We start from the raw sequence: 20,998 nt of genomic DNA on the forward strand, positions 1-20,998 counted from the left end.
AGTTAAACAAACTGCTATTGGAAAAAAAGGAAGAGATGGTGGTCTTTTATTTAGTACAAAAGGTGTCTTGAGGAACTAGAATGTGCTTTTCTTCTAAAACATTTTAAATCGATATAGCATTTATATTGAGAAGAACTGGAACCAGTTTTACTAAATTAAGAACCAGTAGGAAAAATAATGAGAGAGAAAAATCTGCAGTTTGAGGGTACATCATGGGCCAGTAGAGGAGAGCAGCCAGAACACCAACCTGTTACTTATCTTCTCTTGAAGGCTGGCTGACATTATGGTTCTTTAAAAAAAAAAAAAAAAAAAGGAATAGATAGCTTATCTGCCAAAATTAAGTATTACCTGGTATAGTTAGTTCACTGAACTATTTCTGAGATAAAGAGCTAAGAAAGCAATATACTGTCTATTTTGCATGAGGAGAAAAAAGTCAATTCTCAAATTCAGAGCACCATGTTTATGAAGTAAATGTTAAAAAACAAACCAAAAGAAAGGCGTAATTTTACTTTAATATTGGAGGTGTAACTATATTTTAAAAGGTCTTATTAGAAACTTTTCTCAAATATTATACTTAATGTTTACCTGACTTTTTAAACAAGCAAAGCATTACTATAAGTATATATAGGAAGTACTCACTCTCTTTCATTTTAAAAGCAAAATTTGATAATAACTCAAGTTTCTGCCGATATTGTAAATAAGTCAGAAAAGCTCCTCAGTCATTACTATTAAACATCTAGCTACTTAACTTCTATATAGGACTTAATAACAGCAAAATAAATGATTAAAAAATATGAGGTAGTCATAGTATCCTCCTTTTGTGGAAATGAAAAGCAAAGATGCCAAGTAACTTGATGATCTTGCAGAACATCAGAAATCAATTCAAAATCAGAATCAGCAATCTGAATTTCCGTTTTCATTACTGTCTATTAAGGCTACAAACAACCTCTGTTGTTTAAATTTACCATGGGCAGGTGGCAGGGGTAGGGGGGCTATTGCTCCCTCGAACAGAAACAAGTACACAAAATTATGACTAATAATGTAAACAATATTTAAGTTTCTCCTAAATTACTATCTAAAAATCTTTGTAAAAGTACAGACAAGGTAACTCAAGATTTAAAGACAAATCTCCTTCAAATCTCAACTTATATAAAAGGTATGATCCTAAAAACAACATAAAGTTGGCTATTATATCCATGGAAAATTAAGAGTTGTTTTATTTATTTTAAAAAGGGTATTTATTTAAACACAAATTATTATGGGATAACCAATATTTTGGTTTGGGATTGGTCTTGAGCCTATTCTTTCCACCTTAATACTAACATAAATCAACTTTCTTCAGAAATAGTGGTTTGAGAAGCCCCATATGCAACCATTCTATTACTCCCTTCCTGGAAAGTCCAGATTGATAGGGTCTATTGAAAAGGAAAACACCAATTGTACCACTGCACCAATTGGAAATTTAAGTTAAAAAATTCCCTTTTAAAAATGCAAGTACCACTTTAGCAGAATTCAGTGTGTCAGCCATTCATCACTTAATGTGACTGACTCACTTTAACTGGCTTTCTAAACACCTAGCTAAGAGTGCCAAAAAATTAACATTCTTACTGGGAGCTTTGGAGAAGGAAGACAGAAAGGCAATTCTGAACTATGTCCATGCCTGGGTGAAGACTCTGGACATCAGGAGGGCAGCAAAAGCACCCACAGTACTTCAGTGGGATAGGAGAAGGAAACAGAGTCCAGGACGAGATGCTGGAATTCAGTCAAAGACAGTTTCAAACACAAGGTACTTATGATTTAGTACTACTGACCAAGAGCTGAGCCAAAGCAAATATTTACAGTGAAACATCAGGCAAGCAGCTAATGGTTATAACTGTGAAGCAAATACCATAAAAGTTGAAACAGTCTATATACAAAATATTAAACCAGTGTAGTTTGAACTCATGCAACTATGGATCCAACTGTACATGTTACTATTTAATATCATTTTTTATAACCAAGATTGATATGGAATGCTGTCAAGATTTTATATACTGTTAGCCTGTGTCTATTAACATAAAGAAGCAATCAGAAGCTCTCTACATACAACACTGAAAATACAACCATGGAGAAAGTTGTTACAAAACTAGTTCTCTAGTAAGAAAAGGATATCATTGTTTACTAGTATTCAAGCTTGAACACTTGTTGATTTCAGGCCAAAATTACATGTTTATATTTTAAATGGATGAAACCTAGTCATTAAAAAGTCTTAAAAAATCATCTGATGACCATTTGATATAGGTGAAGTTGTGAGAGAGGGGCATATATACCTTAAAAGCTAAATGTGTCACTTCAGTTTTACTGTAGTCATTAGGTTTTGGACTACATATTTTAACTTAGGTATATAAAAGTCATGTACTAAAATATAATAAAGTTTGCAAAGTACATTATTTGATAAAGGAATGTTTCTACAAAGGGATACTGGACTAATTGTAAAATGCCAGTAATATATGAACAAAGATCATAAGTAAAATCTAAACATTAGATTTTCTGCTAATACCTTTCCTTGGCCAGTTTTACAAGTACTATGGTTCATGTCTCACAAACTTTAAGTCAGAAAACAGACACTAAAGATCATCATTTAAAACACTTTCTTTGGACTAATGTTCATATAACACAGGCATCTCTGACATTCCTAATTTCCAGTAACATGGGCACTTAAATTCATGATTCAAGAAAAGGTAAACCAGAGGGCTTACACTGGGGGGTACTAATGAAAACCCAAGCGTGAAAATCTAACTCCTCAAAGCATCACTGGCTTATGGTAATGCCACATACTAAGCATTGACAGCTCTTTTCTATATATTCATTAGAAGCATGAGTGCCCATTTCTAGGGAATCCTTAAGCAACTGACATGTTGATACTTCTCAATAAAATTAGGAAAGTTTTTAAAAATCCTATACTTAACATTATCAAGTATGAAAACTATCTTACTGTTAACAATATTCTTATGGGAATATAATAATGTCAAAATTACAATTTATAGAAGAATAATAGGAGAAAAAATTATGCCTAAATAGGTATAGTTCTTCCTATAAAGCTGATTAATATGTTGCTTTACAAATTTACAAACTTTTAGATTTGGAAAACTGTGTTGTATAGTCTACACAGTCATCATATTTTTCTGTTCTTTCGGAATCCTGAGGCAGAATTAGCATTCTCCATACAATAATCTGTCACAGGGAAACCAAAGAGGAATACTAGAGTTTCCGAACAGCATTACCTTTTAATCTGCACTACTTTAAGGTGACAGGACACACCCAAGACACAAGGTAAATAAAGTGAGAAGTGTATGAATCCTTTGTACTTTGAGCTTTTCATAGGAAAAGTGTTATATAAATTCAAGTTGGTGTTTTGGGAGGCAAAGGAAACAAATAAATCTCAGACTAAAAAAAAAAAAAAAAAAAAAAAATCCTAGTTTTTAAGACAGTTCCTAATGTCCAATATAGGATATAAGATACTGGCATTCAACTATCCAAATTTACATAGAATAATAGTACTTTGGAGAAATATAAATAAATACTTCTTAAAAATACAGGTACATAAATTAATGAAACTGGTATTTAAAAGATTTAATACAAGGAAAAAAAGTATTATATAGTGGTACCAATTCTTAATACAAATTAAGCATAGTTTATATAATTTCAAAAGTTATTCACATTATTGCTCGATACCACAGTTGTACGGAACAAGTTCTTGACACACACAAAATTTGTATAATTTCAGGTTTATAAAAACAAAAATTTATACATAGGCCATTTAGAAATTTAGAAAGTTTTAAAATGCATGGAGATATGTACAACCAAAAGGAGAAAAAAATGTATGTCTGTACATATTTGAAAGAAACAAACTGATCTGACTCAAACTTGTATGTCACACTCCCAATCAAAAAAGTATACATAACTGGACTGAAAGCAAACTAGTGGACTAAAACGGTACTAAATATGCCCTTCATTTCTTAGTAATAATCTGTTTTAAATATTAATGGGGTATTAAACACCAGCTTACTTTAATTCTACAACTTTTGCTTTCTTTCAAAAACTTTTCAGAAACACATATCCATTCTACAACTGTGTTAGACTGGAACAAATATTTTCCTTAGAAATTTTTTAAAGGAGTATTTCTACACTTTTGTATACAAGATTTGATAAACAATAAAAAATAACCCAAATAAGGCCATTATTAATATCATCTTGATCAAAAATATACAGATTGTAATGCTACTATATTTTGTGATCCTGAGCTCTAGTAACCATTAGATGCATGCATACCATTCAGGGATTTGTCTATTCTAATGAAAATAATTTAATCCTGCCTTACTACTTTTGAAGACAGAAATACCTTCAAAACTTTTTGATACGTCTTCATAATGTTACAGATATTTCTGCTGTAAACAGAGCATTAGGAATTGTATGAGAAAATATGTTAGGGTTCAAAAAGCTATGAAAGAAAATTTACTATTTTAAAATAATGACAATAAATTTAAAAAGCAAGAAAATAATACAAAGAGGGTGCTTGCTAGAACAGATAAGTAGAGCCTTACAAAGGTCTTTTTCTATATTAAGGAATTAATAAATAAAGGACTGTGTGTACCTTGGTGGTAAAATAAAAAAGGCTGGCCACTTTTTATGCTAAGTTCAAATGTATTTTTTTGATAATACAAAAAAGTAATCCTTGAAAATCAGAATACATAACATAAAAGAGCACAATAACTTAAGTATTAAACATCTGTATGAAATAACTGTTGCAAAGTCTGACAAAAATGCACACTTAGAACATGCGGTTATTTAAAAAAACAAAAACGGAAAAAAACACCACACGATTCTGTAGAACCAATGTTATGTCACCACCAGGAGAGCACCAAGCAAGGCACCATTGGAAAGACAACATACTTGGAAAGTCTCTATAAATAAAGTAAATGCTAATCTGGTCGAAAAATCGGTGTCTTTGGTAAAAATTCTATGAGGATGACCTGTAGAAGGAGAAAAAAAAGTTTTAAAAAGATTTAAAAAAAATTTTATCTTAAAAAAAACTTCAGTTATATTCCATCACTTAAAATGATTTTGATAGTGCCTCTGACAGACAGAAGGAGAGTGCATGCATGAATGAATGAGAAAAGGAAGCTACCATTTACTGAGAACTAACTACATACCAAATGTTTCACACTATATGGATCTATTTAATCCCAACAATTTTCTGTGAGGCAAGTATTGTCATACTCATTTTATAGATGAGAAAACTGATGATCCGAGAAGTGTAACACCATGGATTGTGGAGTCAGTATTTGAACAAAGGACTGTCTTAACTCCAAAGCCTTGTCCTTTCTACTGCCCTATGGTGGCTGTAGCTGACCCAATATTCACTTCCTCGGGCTTCCTCCCTTTTACCTAGAGTTGTTCTCATTTTATTGTACCAGGATATGTGATCTCTAGAAAAAGAGTTGGTCGTCTTTCTCTTAATTTTTTAAAAACAGTCTTTCTTTTTAAGTTAGCAAAATTAAAGGTTAAAATTTGTTCCAAAAGACTTTTTACAAGAAAACTAAAGGAAAATCAACAAATACAAAACATAGTAACACAGAAAGACACAAGTTGACCAGAGTTGATTTTTATTCTAAACTTGGAACTGTCTTAAATTACAATCAATTCTTCCTCTTGTTCCAACTCTATATGGAATAGATGCTAAATGATGAACTCCTCACTCTTTTTCAGAAACTGTGTCTTGATATGACCTCCAGGTTTGGATACTCTTCTACATTTAGCCATCTGGGCCAGAAACCTTCATTTTCACTCTTCAGTTCTGGCTTTTGATCTGTCTCAATAAAGAAGGTATTTCTATACGTGGCTCCAAAACATTCCTCTCCTAGTTGACTTATCCTTTGGTGCCCCCTGGGCCACTCTCCTGACCTGTTATTTGCCTACAAAATGTTTATTAGCTTCCTATCCAGCTTTTTTATTTGAGCTAGATTCCTCTGTTTCTCAGTTTCCTCATCTATAAAATAAAGGGATTGGAGAGATGACAAGATTCTTTGTAGCTCTAAAATTTGATGATTAAATTACATTTTACAGTATATACTACATAATGAATAATAAAAGCTATCTTTGACTATACTTGAATTATTACTAGTTTTTAAAGAATATCTCTTACAAACTTTTCCCTTCAGAAGCCACACATAAAAATTAACCACTCGTCTCATTTCTTCTAGATCATACTGCTCTGCCGTATCTCAATAAAAAAAAGTTGGTACAAGTTGGTATTTTTCATAGATTTACTCCAATATTCAAAATATAATCGAGGAGAATTACTTCCCTTTAACTAACAAATGAAATTTCTGTAAGTTAAATAAAATCTGAGGTCAAATAGATATATATGGTAGATTATTTACTATCTTAACTTTTCATACTATTTTTAGGGGGTTTTTTAAATTATGTTTTTCCCTCATTCAACTATCACAAACATATACATACACATATACACACACACTCTCTCTCTCTCCAAGAAAACTTAGAAAAATACATTTTTTAAGCAATTTTTTTTAAACTACTCTTCTTAGTAGAGTGTTTATCTAAAAATTTATGATAATTAAAGGGAACTATTTTACAAACACAGCACATAAGTTCAGAATGTTTTGGAAGGTTAAATTAAATTATTTTGTTTTAATAATAGAACATCATAAAAATAAACATGAATATAATATGCATATTTTATGAATGAATGACATTCTTATAGTTCTATCTGGAAATAACAGTATTGGGAATAACTTTTATGTTTTTCTTTCCAAAGTAAATTTAGAAATGTGCAAAATAAATAAATAAATAAAAAGCTCCATTTTAAGCTTAGTGTTTGGGTTTATAAATATAGCAAATATTCTTTTCACAAAATCCTTTAAATCTCTTACATATCCATCCCTCCTCACAAAATACATAAACTCTCTCACCATCTATGATGAAAATATAAGACTAGCATATTCATAGGTCAATCTCAAAACAAGTTATTTGAATGTGCTTTTATTATTATAAAGAAGTATCGAGTGTCTTTTTATCATCATAAATTAACATGCTTAATATAATAGATAATGATAAAATCTACATTATTTGGTTCACTGAATAGAGATATTCTATGAAAGAAGAGACATTTTAAAGATATCTTTTATGTTCAAGGCTAGAAATGGGATTTGATTGTGCTAATGAAAGAGAAAATGCTACAGAGAAAAAAATTTTATGATAATTTCCAACTATTTCCAGTATCTAAGCACTGTTTTCATCAATCTTTTATACACATACACACACACACACACACACACACACACACACACACACACACAAAACCTATGATGTCTATACTATTTCAAAGAATAGACAAAATTTGTCAGAAATGATGTGTCAGTTAACTCTTCCTCAGATCTTTTTATTTTTGTATATTACCTTTCCATATTTAAAATAAAACACCCAAGCTCGAGGGAGAATAAAGATTCATAATTTTCTATAGTATTCTGAACTTTTCAAAAGGAGAAAAACTGTTCAAGTAAATCAAGCAGTCAGTAAATTAAATCCCATTCTAAGCTCTAAAATCATTGTATATACATGCCCATTAGACGTCGTTTAAAGAATAAACACAGGATGAGCAACATCTCATCTCCTGTTTACTTTTAAGATAATTTTTACAAAATAATATTCCAATAACAGTTTAAAAGACTCTTTAAAGGCCACTGAGGTATGGGCAGTTAAAATCTATAAAGGCTAAAGGTTTCTTAAGCTCCAGCGGCTTGACTGAAAGGTTTTCTTCCATACTTGGAAATCTGATTAGCATTATATAAAAAAGCCATATCTGACTTGCTGCGTAACCAAAGTTGTGGTTATTCTTTATACAGCATCTAAAATTTCACACTCCATCAACACATGTTCAGCCTATTTTATCTTGGCAATTAATTTATTATTTTTCAGAACACAGTGAAGCCTTGTTTTCAAGTCATTCATAACTTTATAAATCAGTCTTGCACATGAAACCATGCATCTGTGAACCGTAGAAAATCCTTGCACTCAGGAGATTAAGCTCCTGACACCTTTGCTGATTAATAATCATGGAAAGAATAAGATCAGAAGCAAAATAAATGATCATTTAATAGAGAAACTCACAAAACAGCCCTTTAACTTACATATTCCATCATGTTATTCGTTTCACATTTCCTTTTGCTCAGTCTCCAGTGCAAGCACAGCTAGACAAGAAGGAGAGTAAAAGAAGAAAAATGAGCTCTATTTTATTGCAGCACACAGACTAACCCATTTGTCCACCTTTCATATTTTTAGTTCAACAAAAGCATCTGTTTCCATACTGTGCAATTCAGACCCCAACGGTACGAAGCTGCTCCCTGTGGTACTCACCTTGTGGTATAACCTATTGTTTTCCCATTCTAATAACTTCTCAATCGATCTTCGTGTCTGGAAGACAAATGAGAAAAAAGTTTACTCTTGACTGGTTTTAGAAAAACTTTGTTTTGCAGCTGCTTTTTGTGTGAAAAGGAAAGAGGTATAAGACAGTGACTGAGTATAGGGTGGTCTATAACACTATCAATATTCTAGCACTAAATTGTAGCCTGAACAGAAATAGTACTTTGTTTTGATAAAGATATGGTTTTGGTTTTTGGCATTGTATTTTTTAACTGTTTCGAACTTACTAGCCTCTGATTAAAACTATCAAAGTCTAAACAGCTAATGTTATCTACCAAATGACACAAATTTAAATCCCCATTTCTTTCAAAAATATTGTAATACTTAAGTAGTAAAACAAGAATACCTTAATATATATATATTTTAAAGCAAAGGTTATTTACACATTAGTTAACGAAATGAAAAGGGCCTTTATAGTAAATTTAAAAAGGAAATAATTAAAGGTTAATAAAAAAATCAATTTGCTAACAAATCAAACTAATTTTTACCTCATACTTAAAAATAACGTCCAAATTTAAGAGCTAGTTTATTATTCCACAGATAAAGATTTTCCAACAGAGGCAAAACTGCATTTAAACCAATCATTTTTGTTGGTTTTCAAACAAAACTGGTTTTACTTGAAAATCAAACTATTCAATACTACTGTTAAAGGAATCAACTAAGAAATTTATATTTAAGATCACTTGATTTTTGCAATATATACTATGCAGCATGAAATGTTTCTTGCTTGGGAGGAATAAAGGGGAGGATAATTCATGGTGCCAGGTGTTAGGATGAGACTGACACAGATGCAGGTGCAAACAGGACAGTGTTGCCACAAGAAGCAACTGCAACTTGCTGCAGCTGCAGCTTCATTCAGTCTCCAATCATTTTTGTTGGTTTTCAAACAAAATTGGTTTTATTTGAAAATCAAACTCTTTATTCAATACTACTGTAAAAGGAACCAACTAAGAAATTTATATTTAAGATCACTTGATTTTTGCAATATATACTATGCAGCATGAAATGTTTCTTGCTTAGGAGGAAAAAAGGGGAGGATAATTCATGGTGCCAGGTGTTAGGATGAGACTGACACAGATGCAGGTGCAAACAGGACAGTGTTGCCACAAGAAGCAACTGCAACTTGCTGCAGCTGCAGCTTCCTTGCAAGGAAAGGAGAAAAGCATACAGCTCCATTAATGTGGCACAACTAAATAAGTACTAATCATCAAATACGAAAATCTTCATGTCAAACAAGGATGAGCTAGGTGAAAAACTGTTAGGATCAAGCTGGTTTTGAACGTTACATAATAAAATGTTTAATATTTATTTAAAGTACCTACTATAATTTAGTTACCATATTACCTCTTAGCATGTTAAACATGCTAAAGACACCACAGTCACAGAGGTGCCAATTATAATTCATAACTACTACTTACTGCCTTACATTTTCTAAGCTTATGTCATAAAAATCAGAAAATCAACTAACTCCCTGGATAATAATATGCCAATGACTAATTTATTACATTACTTTTTTTGAACAGTTTTTTGGCAAGAATTTTAAAGGAAAAAAGTGCCCTTGTTAACAATGATCAGCAAACCTCACTTGTTTCTTTGTAAAGATAGCCTTTTAGAGGCAGCTCTCCTTTTAAATGAAAATAGGGCAGCAGTTATGGTCACACTTTTTGTTAATTTAGTTGCCAGTCAGCCCCAAATCAAAAGAAAATAAGGCTGCAGAGTGTAATTAACATTCAGTTCAGTCGTTTTGTCCCTTGTCTAGCCCCCAAGCTTTGTTAAAATTGCCATCTGAATGCTGAAGGCTGTAGGGAAATCGATTTGATTCTAATCGCACCATGAAAAGAACATGATCTAACTGCTTTCAGCCCTCCGTAAATCTGTACTAGGTCTTTAGCACAATGCAACTTCCAATTTAAAAAGCACTGAATGTCTCGTCAATGACTTTGTGAAGAAAAAAGAACAAGGAGCAGACATAAAAATTCCAATAGTTGTTTAAGCATTAAAGTTCATTTGCATCACAGCGAACCTGAAAAGGGCTGACCTCTCAAACCGCCTCTCAGGTCTATGAAGTTGTAGCCTTGACAAGCTCACATTGACAGAGCTCATTGACTCTGAAAGGCTACTCTATCAATGGTGAAAAATGGCAATAGGTTCTACTCTGAGCAGGCATCTGCCTGCCCACCCGCTGCTAAACCAATGGCAAAACCGATTCAAAACCTGAATCTACCTTGTAATCTTCCTTTCTAGGACCTTTTAATAATAGATTAAGATTACTATACAATTTGAGGTTTTACTTTTTACTGATGGTTTAAAAAGGGGGCAGGGGGTATGAAAGAAGTAAGGTGGGGAGAACAAGCTTTCCAAGTCTCTTGTTTCATATTAATGTATAAAAATTAAAAGGTTGACATTACAATCTGCAAATATTCATTACTCACAGAAAAAAGGGTAGTTACCCCAATCATCGTTTCATCACAAATTTAAACCCATACTATATTATAACAAGAACAAATCTCATTATGAATGGATCTCATGGTGTATATCATACATACACACACACATAAATTTAGAAACTTAAATATTTACTTTAAATAAATCAACTACCAGTATTTGAATAAAAGGTAATTATAAAGTATGAACCTTAAATTCCAAAATATTCATGTAGGAATTCTGAATTTATCCTTTGCCTCTAATTGAAAGTTTAATGACAAGGTTTGATGATATAATAATTATATCTTACAATATTTAAGAATTCTAAACCAAACAAACGGTGGTATGCCATATTCTAAGTAAGCATCTAAATATAAAATATTTTTACACACTTCACAGTCTGGAGTAATAGCTGTGAATTAACACCATCTAATCTTGCTATAAGACTTCTTTCCTGCTTGACAGGTGAAAAAAAAAGCACTTGCACGTGCAGCTTAATTAATCATTGCACTTGACATCTCAATGATTTACAGTGAGGAGCAGGTGAGAACATACAAAACCAGAAAGGAACCCTTCATCTGAGTGGAACATTTCTAGCACACTAAGGTGACAAGTATATAGATTGTAACAGTCATTAAAAAAAAAAAAAGAAAGAAAAGAAAGAAAGAAAAGAAACTGTGCCACAAATTATTTGTTAGTAACAACAAAAGCTCAAATTAAATGGGGGAAAAAAAAGCTTTAACTACTGAGAATGTTTAATACTTTGCAATTATTTTAGTTAACAAAATCAAAATATATTTTCACAATTAAATACAATTTGGCAGATATTGAAAAAAATATGACACTTCAGCATTTATAAAAGCTATTTAAAGCCTTTAAACATGAAAAGAAAGTACCTTATTATTGCAGTAATCTAGAAATAAAAGTTAAGAGTTTATGTCCACAGGGTTGTCAGATAGCTATTTCTAATGAAATATAAGATTTAACATTGCCTAACTTTGTGATTACTACTGGACAAACAAACTTAACCATATAAATATCTGTCCTTGATTTTTAAAAGTTTGTATCGATCACCAAATTCAACATAAATTAAAGCAAACTAATATGCATCAGAAAAAAAAACAATATGTATAAGGTCTGTCAACATGAAGTACCAAAAAAATATATCATCTTTCGGTATTCTAGGTCAGTGGATCTAAAAATAAGTCATCTTAATTTTCTTAAAAGAATTTGGTGCTTGTGAAAAGCACCAGACTGACAGTCATGGGAACTAAAAATCTTCTATTTAACTGAAAGAACAGGGGAAAGGGCAGTGCAGGCTTCAGTGCAAGCTTCCCTACAGTGGGCCTTAATCCTTTTCAGTGCTCACACCCTGGGGGCGAGAGGACAGGTTAGTGGTTCTTAACCAATGAATCCTCAGTCCTTCTGCATAAGATGATCAATAAGAAATCTAGTTTTATCATGGATTCTTATCCTTAATTAAAAGGACCAAGACCATCAACTCATACCATGTAATCAAAACAAGTTTTTTATGAGAATAACATCATGTCAACTAACCTGGTTGGGAAAAGGACTGCTCCAAGCATCTGGACTCCTACCCATCTCCCTCATCACAGAGCTCTCACTTTAACTTTTTTTTTAACACATTTCCTCATTTCAGCACCTTGCTAATTTTATTTTTCTCACTGGTGAACTAGTTCTAATATAGCTGTTCAGCAATGTTAAAGTAAAAAATAATAGAGGTTTAAAAACATCATTACAATTATAAATAGACTTATTTATTAAATAGACTCAACTTGAGTAGTAAGTAGTAATAACAGGAGGATAGAAATTTTGGTTTCTACTCCTTTGTTTCCTTTACATTTTTGGCAGAATTGTGGAAATAAGTCAAAACATGCCAACTGCAAAAGAGGTAAAATAGCCTGGATAATTCACATAAAAGGCTAATTAAATAATGATTAATCAACAATTAATATTAGGTATGATATAGCCCTATCAATTTCCAAAGAAGCATCTAGAGTAAGCTTACAATAGAAAAATACATATGAAACACCTAAATAAAGTTATGTTACTGCAATTGAAAATCAGGATTTCCTGAAAATTCAAATTTGACGTATTATTAGAAGAAACATTTTTGTAATTTTTTTCTAATATCATACTTTCTAAGGAATATGTTATTATTCCCTATAAACAAATTATGTGCCACTAGATATAAATAAGTCTTTCAGGACAGCAAGAAATCATTTAGCAAATCTTCAATGTATTACTTCTCTACTTTGTTACCACTATTACTTAACAGCATACTCATTACCAACGATTCATTTACTCACAATCAATTGTTTGAAAAAACGGTTTTTCAAAGAAGTAGTTTTCTAGAACTTGCTAATAAAATCAATAGAAATTTCACAGATTTTAAAGTACTTAAAACCAAAGGAAAAACGTTTAATGTGGAAGCTGTAACAAAATTTCTCTGAATTTTTCTCAAAGAAATGGCATTCTTATCAGTCTTTAGAACATAAGATGCTAAGATATGTTAACAAAATGTATAAATAGGGTAGCTCACTAATAACTATTTGTAAAAGTTCAACTACTTAAAATTAAAGCTTATTTGAACAGGATTTATTCATAACATCACAATGTTCAATGTCTTATTTAAAACAAGTTTTAGTTTTAAACTCCTACGTTTATAATGCATTAATTAAGCTTTAGCTAAAATAATGCTTTGAATGTATTCATAATTTTTTAAACTTTTAAGTATTTTCAAATAAAAACTATACTTATCTTTTGACATCTGTGCAAATTCAAATCATTAAAATAAGTGAAACAAAAATGTTCTTAGTTATAAGTCATTAGAAAGAAACCATACAAAATTTTAAATAATTATTTTAACTTAAGAGAAAATTACTTGATTCACCTCTGTCTGTTCTGGATTAATATAAATCTTATACTGCAGTTATGTGCAGAAAATTAAATGGCATATCTCAGTATTATGATACATGAAAACTCTATATTCACCAAAAGACAAACTAGAATATGATTAGATTCCTCAAAAGGATTTTTAAACAAATTCCCTTCCTGTACTTAAAGGCCGCTTTTAAAAATTTTATGTGAATACTAACTTTTAAGTAACCTAAACTAAATATCCACTAAAGTATATTCAGAACAATCCTTTTCATACTGTTTGTTAAAAGTACTATTTTTAGATGAAGATAAACTAAACAACTGCAAATATTTTGTGTATCAAAAGTGCCCTTTTAACTTAGTACTGAGCAGTGACTTACAGGTACTAATCTTAAACAAGGTATGCTTAAATACAATTTAATCAAGAGTATATGACTAGGGCTTCCCTGGTGGCGCAGTGGTTAAGAATCCACCTGCCAATGCTGGGGACATGGGTTCGAGCCCTGGTCCGGGAAGATTCCACATGCCTCGGAGCAACTAAGTCCACATGCCTCGGAGCAACTAAGCCCGTGTACCACAACTACCGAGCCTGCGCTCTAGAGCCCGCCAGCCACAACTACTGAAGCCCGAGAGCCTACAGCCCGTGCTCCACAACAAGAGAAGCAACCGCAGTGAGAAGCCCTCACACCCCAATGAAGAGTAGCCCCCACTCGCCGCAACTAGAGAAAGCCCATATGCAGCAAGAAGACCCAACACAGCCAAAAATAAATAAATAAATAAATTTATATTAAAAAAAAGAGTGTATGACTAGGCTTGTGGTTCTTAACTTTTTAAGGTTACTCTGACTACCTTGTGAATGATGAAAAAAGCATTTATGCATCAATATGTAAAATGTTGCACACAATTTTAAGGGGTTATCCACAAACCTCTGATAACTTTTCAGAAAATACTGATAACATATCAAAAAACTAAAACTGAGTTTCAACTGACAGCAGAAAATTAGAAAAATTATTCATAAGACAAATGAATTTCACTAAGCTAATAGAGTCAAATGTATTACTATCAGGGATTTTTAAAATCTATATAACTACACAAGGAAGAATCACTGGCTAGAACCAACAGGTGGGGTTAAAAAAAAATTACTGCTGATTAATTATAATGGACAACTGGAGAAACAGAAACAAAAAAGGAGTAAGGAATAGTATTTGTTGATCCTCACTTTGGATGTGACCCCATGCCATGTGTCTTCCCTTTGTTACCTTATTTAATCTTCACAATAAACCTAGAAGGCAGCTTGTATAACTTTTATTTTACATATGAAAACTGTGTCTTAGTGGGGTTAAGAAACTTAAAGCTACACTAGGAAATGGTGGAGCTGCGATTTGAAACCGGGATTGTATGGCTTTCAACATCATGCTCTCTCCATTATTCAACGAACTATGAATTTGTCAAGAATTTGTAACTTGTTGAATAACATGTCTATGACACGCAAGGTATCTTAAGCCACTAACTAGGCTATCGGCCTTGAACAGCCAACCTAATCTAAAACTAAATTTTCTCCAGCTCTAAGGTCTAGAAGTACTCATTCTACTTTATTCTTAAGTCTCAATGAGATTTATCCAAAATGTATTTTGTTTTTGTTTATATCTTGCTTTGTGCAACAAAACATGAATTGAGGTATATTATTATTTTATAGATTAAGTACACAGGCTTAAAGAAGTTAAATAGTTTGCCCAAGGTCACACAGCCAGTAAGGGTAATGACAGGATTCAAACTCAGATCTCTAAACTTTAAACCCAACATTCTTTTTACTTGGGATCAGCAAGCATAACTATTTTTACTTGCAACTGAATTAAGAGACATCAATTTATAAATCCTCCCAATCAAGGCACAAACATAAAATGAATACAACGTCCTTAAAATACGATTTCTTCAATTCCAAACACGAAGAAATGTCAAACAAAATGTTAAAAAACAAGAGAGTGATAATCACACCATTCTTTCCTTCCCCACATGCAAAGAACAGCATAATCTTTATGTAAAGTCAAGGTAACTAGAGACTTATATTTCTGTGTAGGATGTCAAACTCAAGCCAACACTCCCATCACAAATAGAAACGGATAAACTGAAGAAGAAAAAAACCCCATTATTTTTAAAACATCAGAAAATTCTGGAAGCAACAAGGACTAGATGAAATAAAATCCAGTGAAGGAAAGAGCGCTTTCTAAATCATTTGATGATTATGTACTGGCCATTTTCTTTCTTTGTTGATTAGAGAGGTCAGCTGAGGATTAGGCTTGGCACCAGTGGGACTCTACTAGGGAAAAGGGAAATCAACAGAGCTTTTGTAGGTTGTACAGCCTGGCCCAATGGACTGGAAATTAGATGTACCCTAAAATGCAAAGCCAGTTTTCCCTAGAGATACTACTGAATTCTGGGGCAGCATGGAAGGATGGGGGACCAAGACAAAAAGGCAGAGAAAAATTACTCATAGTCTCCTAGTATTTAGGAGACAAAATTCTGCTAGATGGAGGAGGATCTGCAACAAACTCATGATTGGTCTCCCCCTCAAAACACCTGAACCTGCATAAGATGGAAAGCTAAACTCAAAATATCCGAAGGATACAACCTCCTGAGGAGAGGAGACAAAGACCTGCCAGGCCTCAATCAAAAGTCTGAAAGGGTCATACCCAAGAAATAGAAAACCAGAGATGGACTGAATCTACTAAACTTGCAACCCAGCCCAACCCACCTCAATCTCTCATTAGATCAAAGTGATCGTTCTCCTCAAGCTATCTGCCTAATACAGAACAGATGGGACCCTTGATTTTGGAAGATTTTTTCTGGAGTTTCTACTTCATTCTGTTTATAACATCTACCATAAAATTTAAAACTTTAAGAGTCAGGAAAAAATGACCAATAATCAAAAGAAAAAACCCACAGAAACAGATCCACAGATAATCCAAGTATTGGTATTAGCTGACAGGAATTTAAATTAACTATGATTAGTATGTTCAATTAAATAGAGGGAAAAGACGGACAAAATGGGTGAAAAGATGAAGAATTTCAAAAGAGGACTAGCCTCTATAAAAACATCAAATGGACCTTCTAGAACTGAAAAATACACCATCTGAAATTAAGAACTCATGGCATGGGGTAACAGCAGACTGGACACTGAAGAAGGTGAGCAAATCTTTCTATAAACCACCACACCAATACTATGTTCTAAATATTCAGAGGGAACTGAATGTCAGCCAGCTCTAGGCAAAACACATTTTAAAGGAGTCGAACACATCTTTAAAGTCCCAGTGCAATCTCTGCACATTTAAGACTCAAAGTTTACACTTCTTTCTTGCATATCTTCTTTCATAATGAGAATTTAATTTAGTAACATGTTTTTACTCCAGCTAAAAACAAATCATCAGTGCCATTCACACTAACGGAAGTAATTTATTTAGTTTATGTAAGAATCAGTTTTCTAAGTTTCACGCCTAAAGTATTCTTTAAAATGAAACAGCAATAAATATATTCTTCTGGTCCTAAGAAATTTTTTACATGAGATCCCTTTTCCACAGCAATTGAAGTAAGATTTGAAAGAGGTTAAACCTATTTATCCTTATAATGTGGGAGATACTAAAGAAGAGGCAAGAAACTGCAAATTGAACACTTAAGGATAGATGGGTGTTAGAATACCGGACTCTACCTTCAGTGCGAGTCCCTGTCCCCCCTACTTTGCATTAACTCCTTACATGACATTCTCAGTCTCTCTAAGAGTAAATACACAAGTTTTAAGGAAGGGTGTAATATTATAAAAAGAAAAAACTTTACCAGAAATAATGTGTACTTATTTATTAGGGAGTGAGACCCTGATAATTTTTCAAAGACAGGGATGTTGATTTTTGTTTTTATAAAAGTAAAATAGAAGCAAAAGCAATATATCAACTCTTAGTTGTCCAACTGGAACTTTGTATAAAATCTGATTAAAATATACTGTTTTCCTGCATCTTTACCTCCTTTATGGCCTCCTTCTTTTACTGTTAGTTTGTATTTTCAAGAAATACAAATTTGTTTATGGGCTTCCCTGGTGGCGCAGTGGTTGGGAGTCCGCCTGCCGATGCAGGGGACACGGGTTCGTGGCCCGGCCCGGGAAGATCCCACATGCCGCGGAGTGGCTGGGCCCATGAGCCATGGCCGCTGAGCCTGCGCGTCCGGAGCCTGTGCTCCGCAACGGGAGAGGCCACAGCAGTGAGAGGCCCACGTACCACACACACACACAAAAATACAAATTTGTTTAAATATTAGGGAAAAAATAATTGGAAAGCTAAATCTGCTGAAAAACTAAAGTACTGCAAAAGCTAATATAAAATGCTTGAACACTGTTACCATTTATAAATCAACTGGATAAACTTACAACACTCAATGGGCCTGAATCTCCTATCTTGTGAAATAATGATCTTTTAAGTTTCTTCCAAACCTCTAAAATCCCCCTGCTTCCAGGTATAAAATTAAATTATGATAAGTAATAAAAAACAGCTTGATTTTGTATCCTTATCAAAGAGTGAAAAAAAAGCATATCTGAGGCTTTACGCCTGGGGTTCAAATTATGGCCTAGCTTTGTAGACTGTGGGATCTCAAACAGATTACTTAACTTCTGAGCCTCAGTTTTCTCATCCTTAAAATAGGAATAATATGAATGCCTACTCTTGGAATTTGGGGAAGATTGAATGACACAGTACAAGTAAATTGATTAACTCAATGACCCTGGCATAAAGTGAACACTCAAGATTAGAAGAGAACGTTTGGGTTTTGCAATATATATGTGTATCAGATCATCATGTTATATACTTTAAACTTATGCAATGTTATGTGTCAATTACATCTCAGTAAAGCTGGGGGTGGGGGAAGAATGCATGGGGTAGATCTTACATTAAATGTTCTTGTCACACATACATACACAAAAAAAGAGGGAGGAAAGGAGTGAATTATTAGAGGTGATGGTTGGGTTTACAGCACCGCTTATAATGTTGGTTTCACAGATGTATACTTATCTTGAACATATGAAAGCCCTTATAAATATGTTATATTTATAGAAATAAAGCAACTGGATAGCATTCGTTAAAAAAAAGTTAGCACTGGTTTTCCTATACTTTCAATTAATAATAATGATTGTCATAAGACTACATTTAACTCATCATCTCTTTTGTTTACCAGAAACTTTTCAAGATCGCCCTTCACTAAAATTTCATTATGATGTTTTTAAGTTTGTTTTGCTTTCATTACCTGAAACATGTTAGCATTTTTCTTCATCTAATTCTTCATCCAAAGGTTCACTGACATTCTCATCTTATGATTCAGAGTTACTGAATACACATGCTCAAATCCCAAACACAGAGTAAATTAGAGTTCTAAAAGTTTTGGGTAACTTTTAATACTGTTAGTATAACTGAGTAAGTATACTTCAAATTCCTCTCATATACAAATATTTGCAGCTCTTTGGTTATGACTGTCCTAGGTTCACTTTCCCTTGAATTTTTTTAAGTCTTACAAGGCTGCATTCTCACTCAAAACCCTCTACTCTTGACCTCTTCCATTTGGATTTTCCACCCCTTCTATACCCCAACCAAAGTGACTCACAATTATTGGATAACTAAACTTGAGGTTGAGAGAAAAGATATCTAGAAGTAAATCTAAGCATAATACAACTTAAAGTAAAACAGATGAGATACAGGCCTTTTTTTTTTAATCAAAGTTTCAAAACTAAATAGCAATTATCCAAAAAAAACTCAGAGAAGCCAAAAAAGTAAAAGGAAAACTAAAAAAAAAACAAAGAAAGAAAATATTTTACTAAAATGTTCAATCTTTAGATTTGAAATAAAAATCAATATTGAGAACTTCTTTACTTAGAGCTTGGAAATAGCGATGTTTTGTAGACCTACACAGCTCAATTTTCAAAGGATTATAGATTTTTAGGGCTGGAGAGTACCTAGAGAGATCAGTCAGCCTCTCTTCTTCTGAGATTAAAAGAAAAAGAAGATGTGGGGGGGATGGTGGTGAAAGTCCAGTCTCAGAGAGGTTTTAAGCGACTCTCTCAAAGTCACTCAGCTTCAAACACTAATTTACTATTGTTTATACTTTATCACACTGCTCCTGCAGAAAAAAAAAAATGTTATTTACTCTAAAAGACAAGATGCTTTTATTTACTTAGGAATATTATTTTGAATAGTGAGGACTATATCTTCTGAAATGTTACGTTCTTACTACTCACAAATTTCAAAAGCCAAAAGGTACATTCATTCAGCAAATACTTATTGAACATAAAGTAGACGAGAGGCACTGTGAGAGGCACTGGGGATATAGTAGTTAGCAAGACAGACACTGGGAAGAATAATAAAATGATATTAATAGCAACTGCCATTAACTAAGCACACACTATAGCCAAAATGCTATACTAAGTACCCTACATGCACTTGCTCTAATTTTTAAAACAACACTGCAAAGAAGAGATTAACGCCATCTTAGAGAGGTAAAAACTGAGGTTTAGAGAGAGTGAACTGATCAGTCATTGAGTAAGTACCACTTTCCAAACCAGTTCCTCTAGCACCGAAGTGCAGGTCCCAGCTACCACATGTTGCAGCCTATTTCCCTATTCCTAAAGAAATGATTCCCTGATACAGGACAACATACAAATAAAAGTATAAAGGGAATGGAAATATACACTATTTACAACAAATCCATACAGAGAGCACTTTTAGAAAGCCACACAATTTTGGTCATCATATGTAAGAGAGAGATTAAAGCACTAAAAAAAGGAGGTAAGACAACTCTTTAGATTAAGAAATTGGTGTATAGGGCTTCCCTGGTGCCGCAGTGGTTGAGAGTCCGCCTGCCGATACAGGGGACGCGGGTTCGTGTCCCGGTCAGGGAAGATCCCACATGCTGCGGAGCGGCTGGGCCCGTGAGCCATGGCCGCTGAGCCTGTGCGTCCGGAGCCTGTACTCCGCAACGGGAAAGGCCACAACAGTGAGAGGCCCGCGTACTGCGGAAAAAAAAAAAAAAAAAAAAAAGAAATTGGTGTATAAACGTTCTAAAACTTAAGAGTTCTTCAGTCAGAAAGGATAATGGTTGAGAGCATATATAAACAAAGTCTATAAAACCACTAAATGTGGGATATTTTATATATATATGCAAA

At 33.1% G+C, this 20,998-nt stretch overlaps 1 protein-coding gene across 1 annotated transcript in view; it reads right to left on the reverse strand.

Moving 5' to 3' along the window:
• Positions 1-3,597: 3,597 nt before the first annotated feature.
• Positions 3,598-20,998, reverse strand: part of CHIC2 (cysteine rich hydrophobic domain 2) — a 47,764-nt gene continuing 30,363 nt past the window's right edge. The window contains exons 4-6 of the mRNA XM_030880556.3: positions 8,419-8,475; positions 8,193-8,252; positions 3,598-5,012 (exon numbers count right to left, since the gene is read on the reverse strand). Of these exons, the coding sequence (XP_030736416.1) occupies positions 4,962-5,012; positions 8,193-8,252; positions 8,419-8,475 (168 nt within the window). The 3' untranslated portion in view covers positions 3,598-4,961. The remainder of the gene's footprint in view (positions 5,013-8,192; positions 8,253-8,418; positions 8,476-20,998) is intronic.

This window comes from Globicephala melas, chromosome 5 (assembly GCF_963455315.2).
Source record: "Globicephala melas chromosome 5, mGloMel1.2, whole genome shotgun sequence".
NCBI classification, from domain to species: domain Eukaryota; kingdom Metazoa; phylum Chordata; class Mammalia; order Artiodactyla; family Delphinidae; genus Globicephala; species Globicephala melas.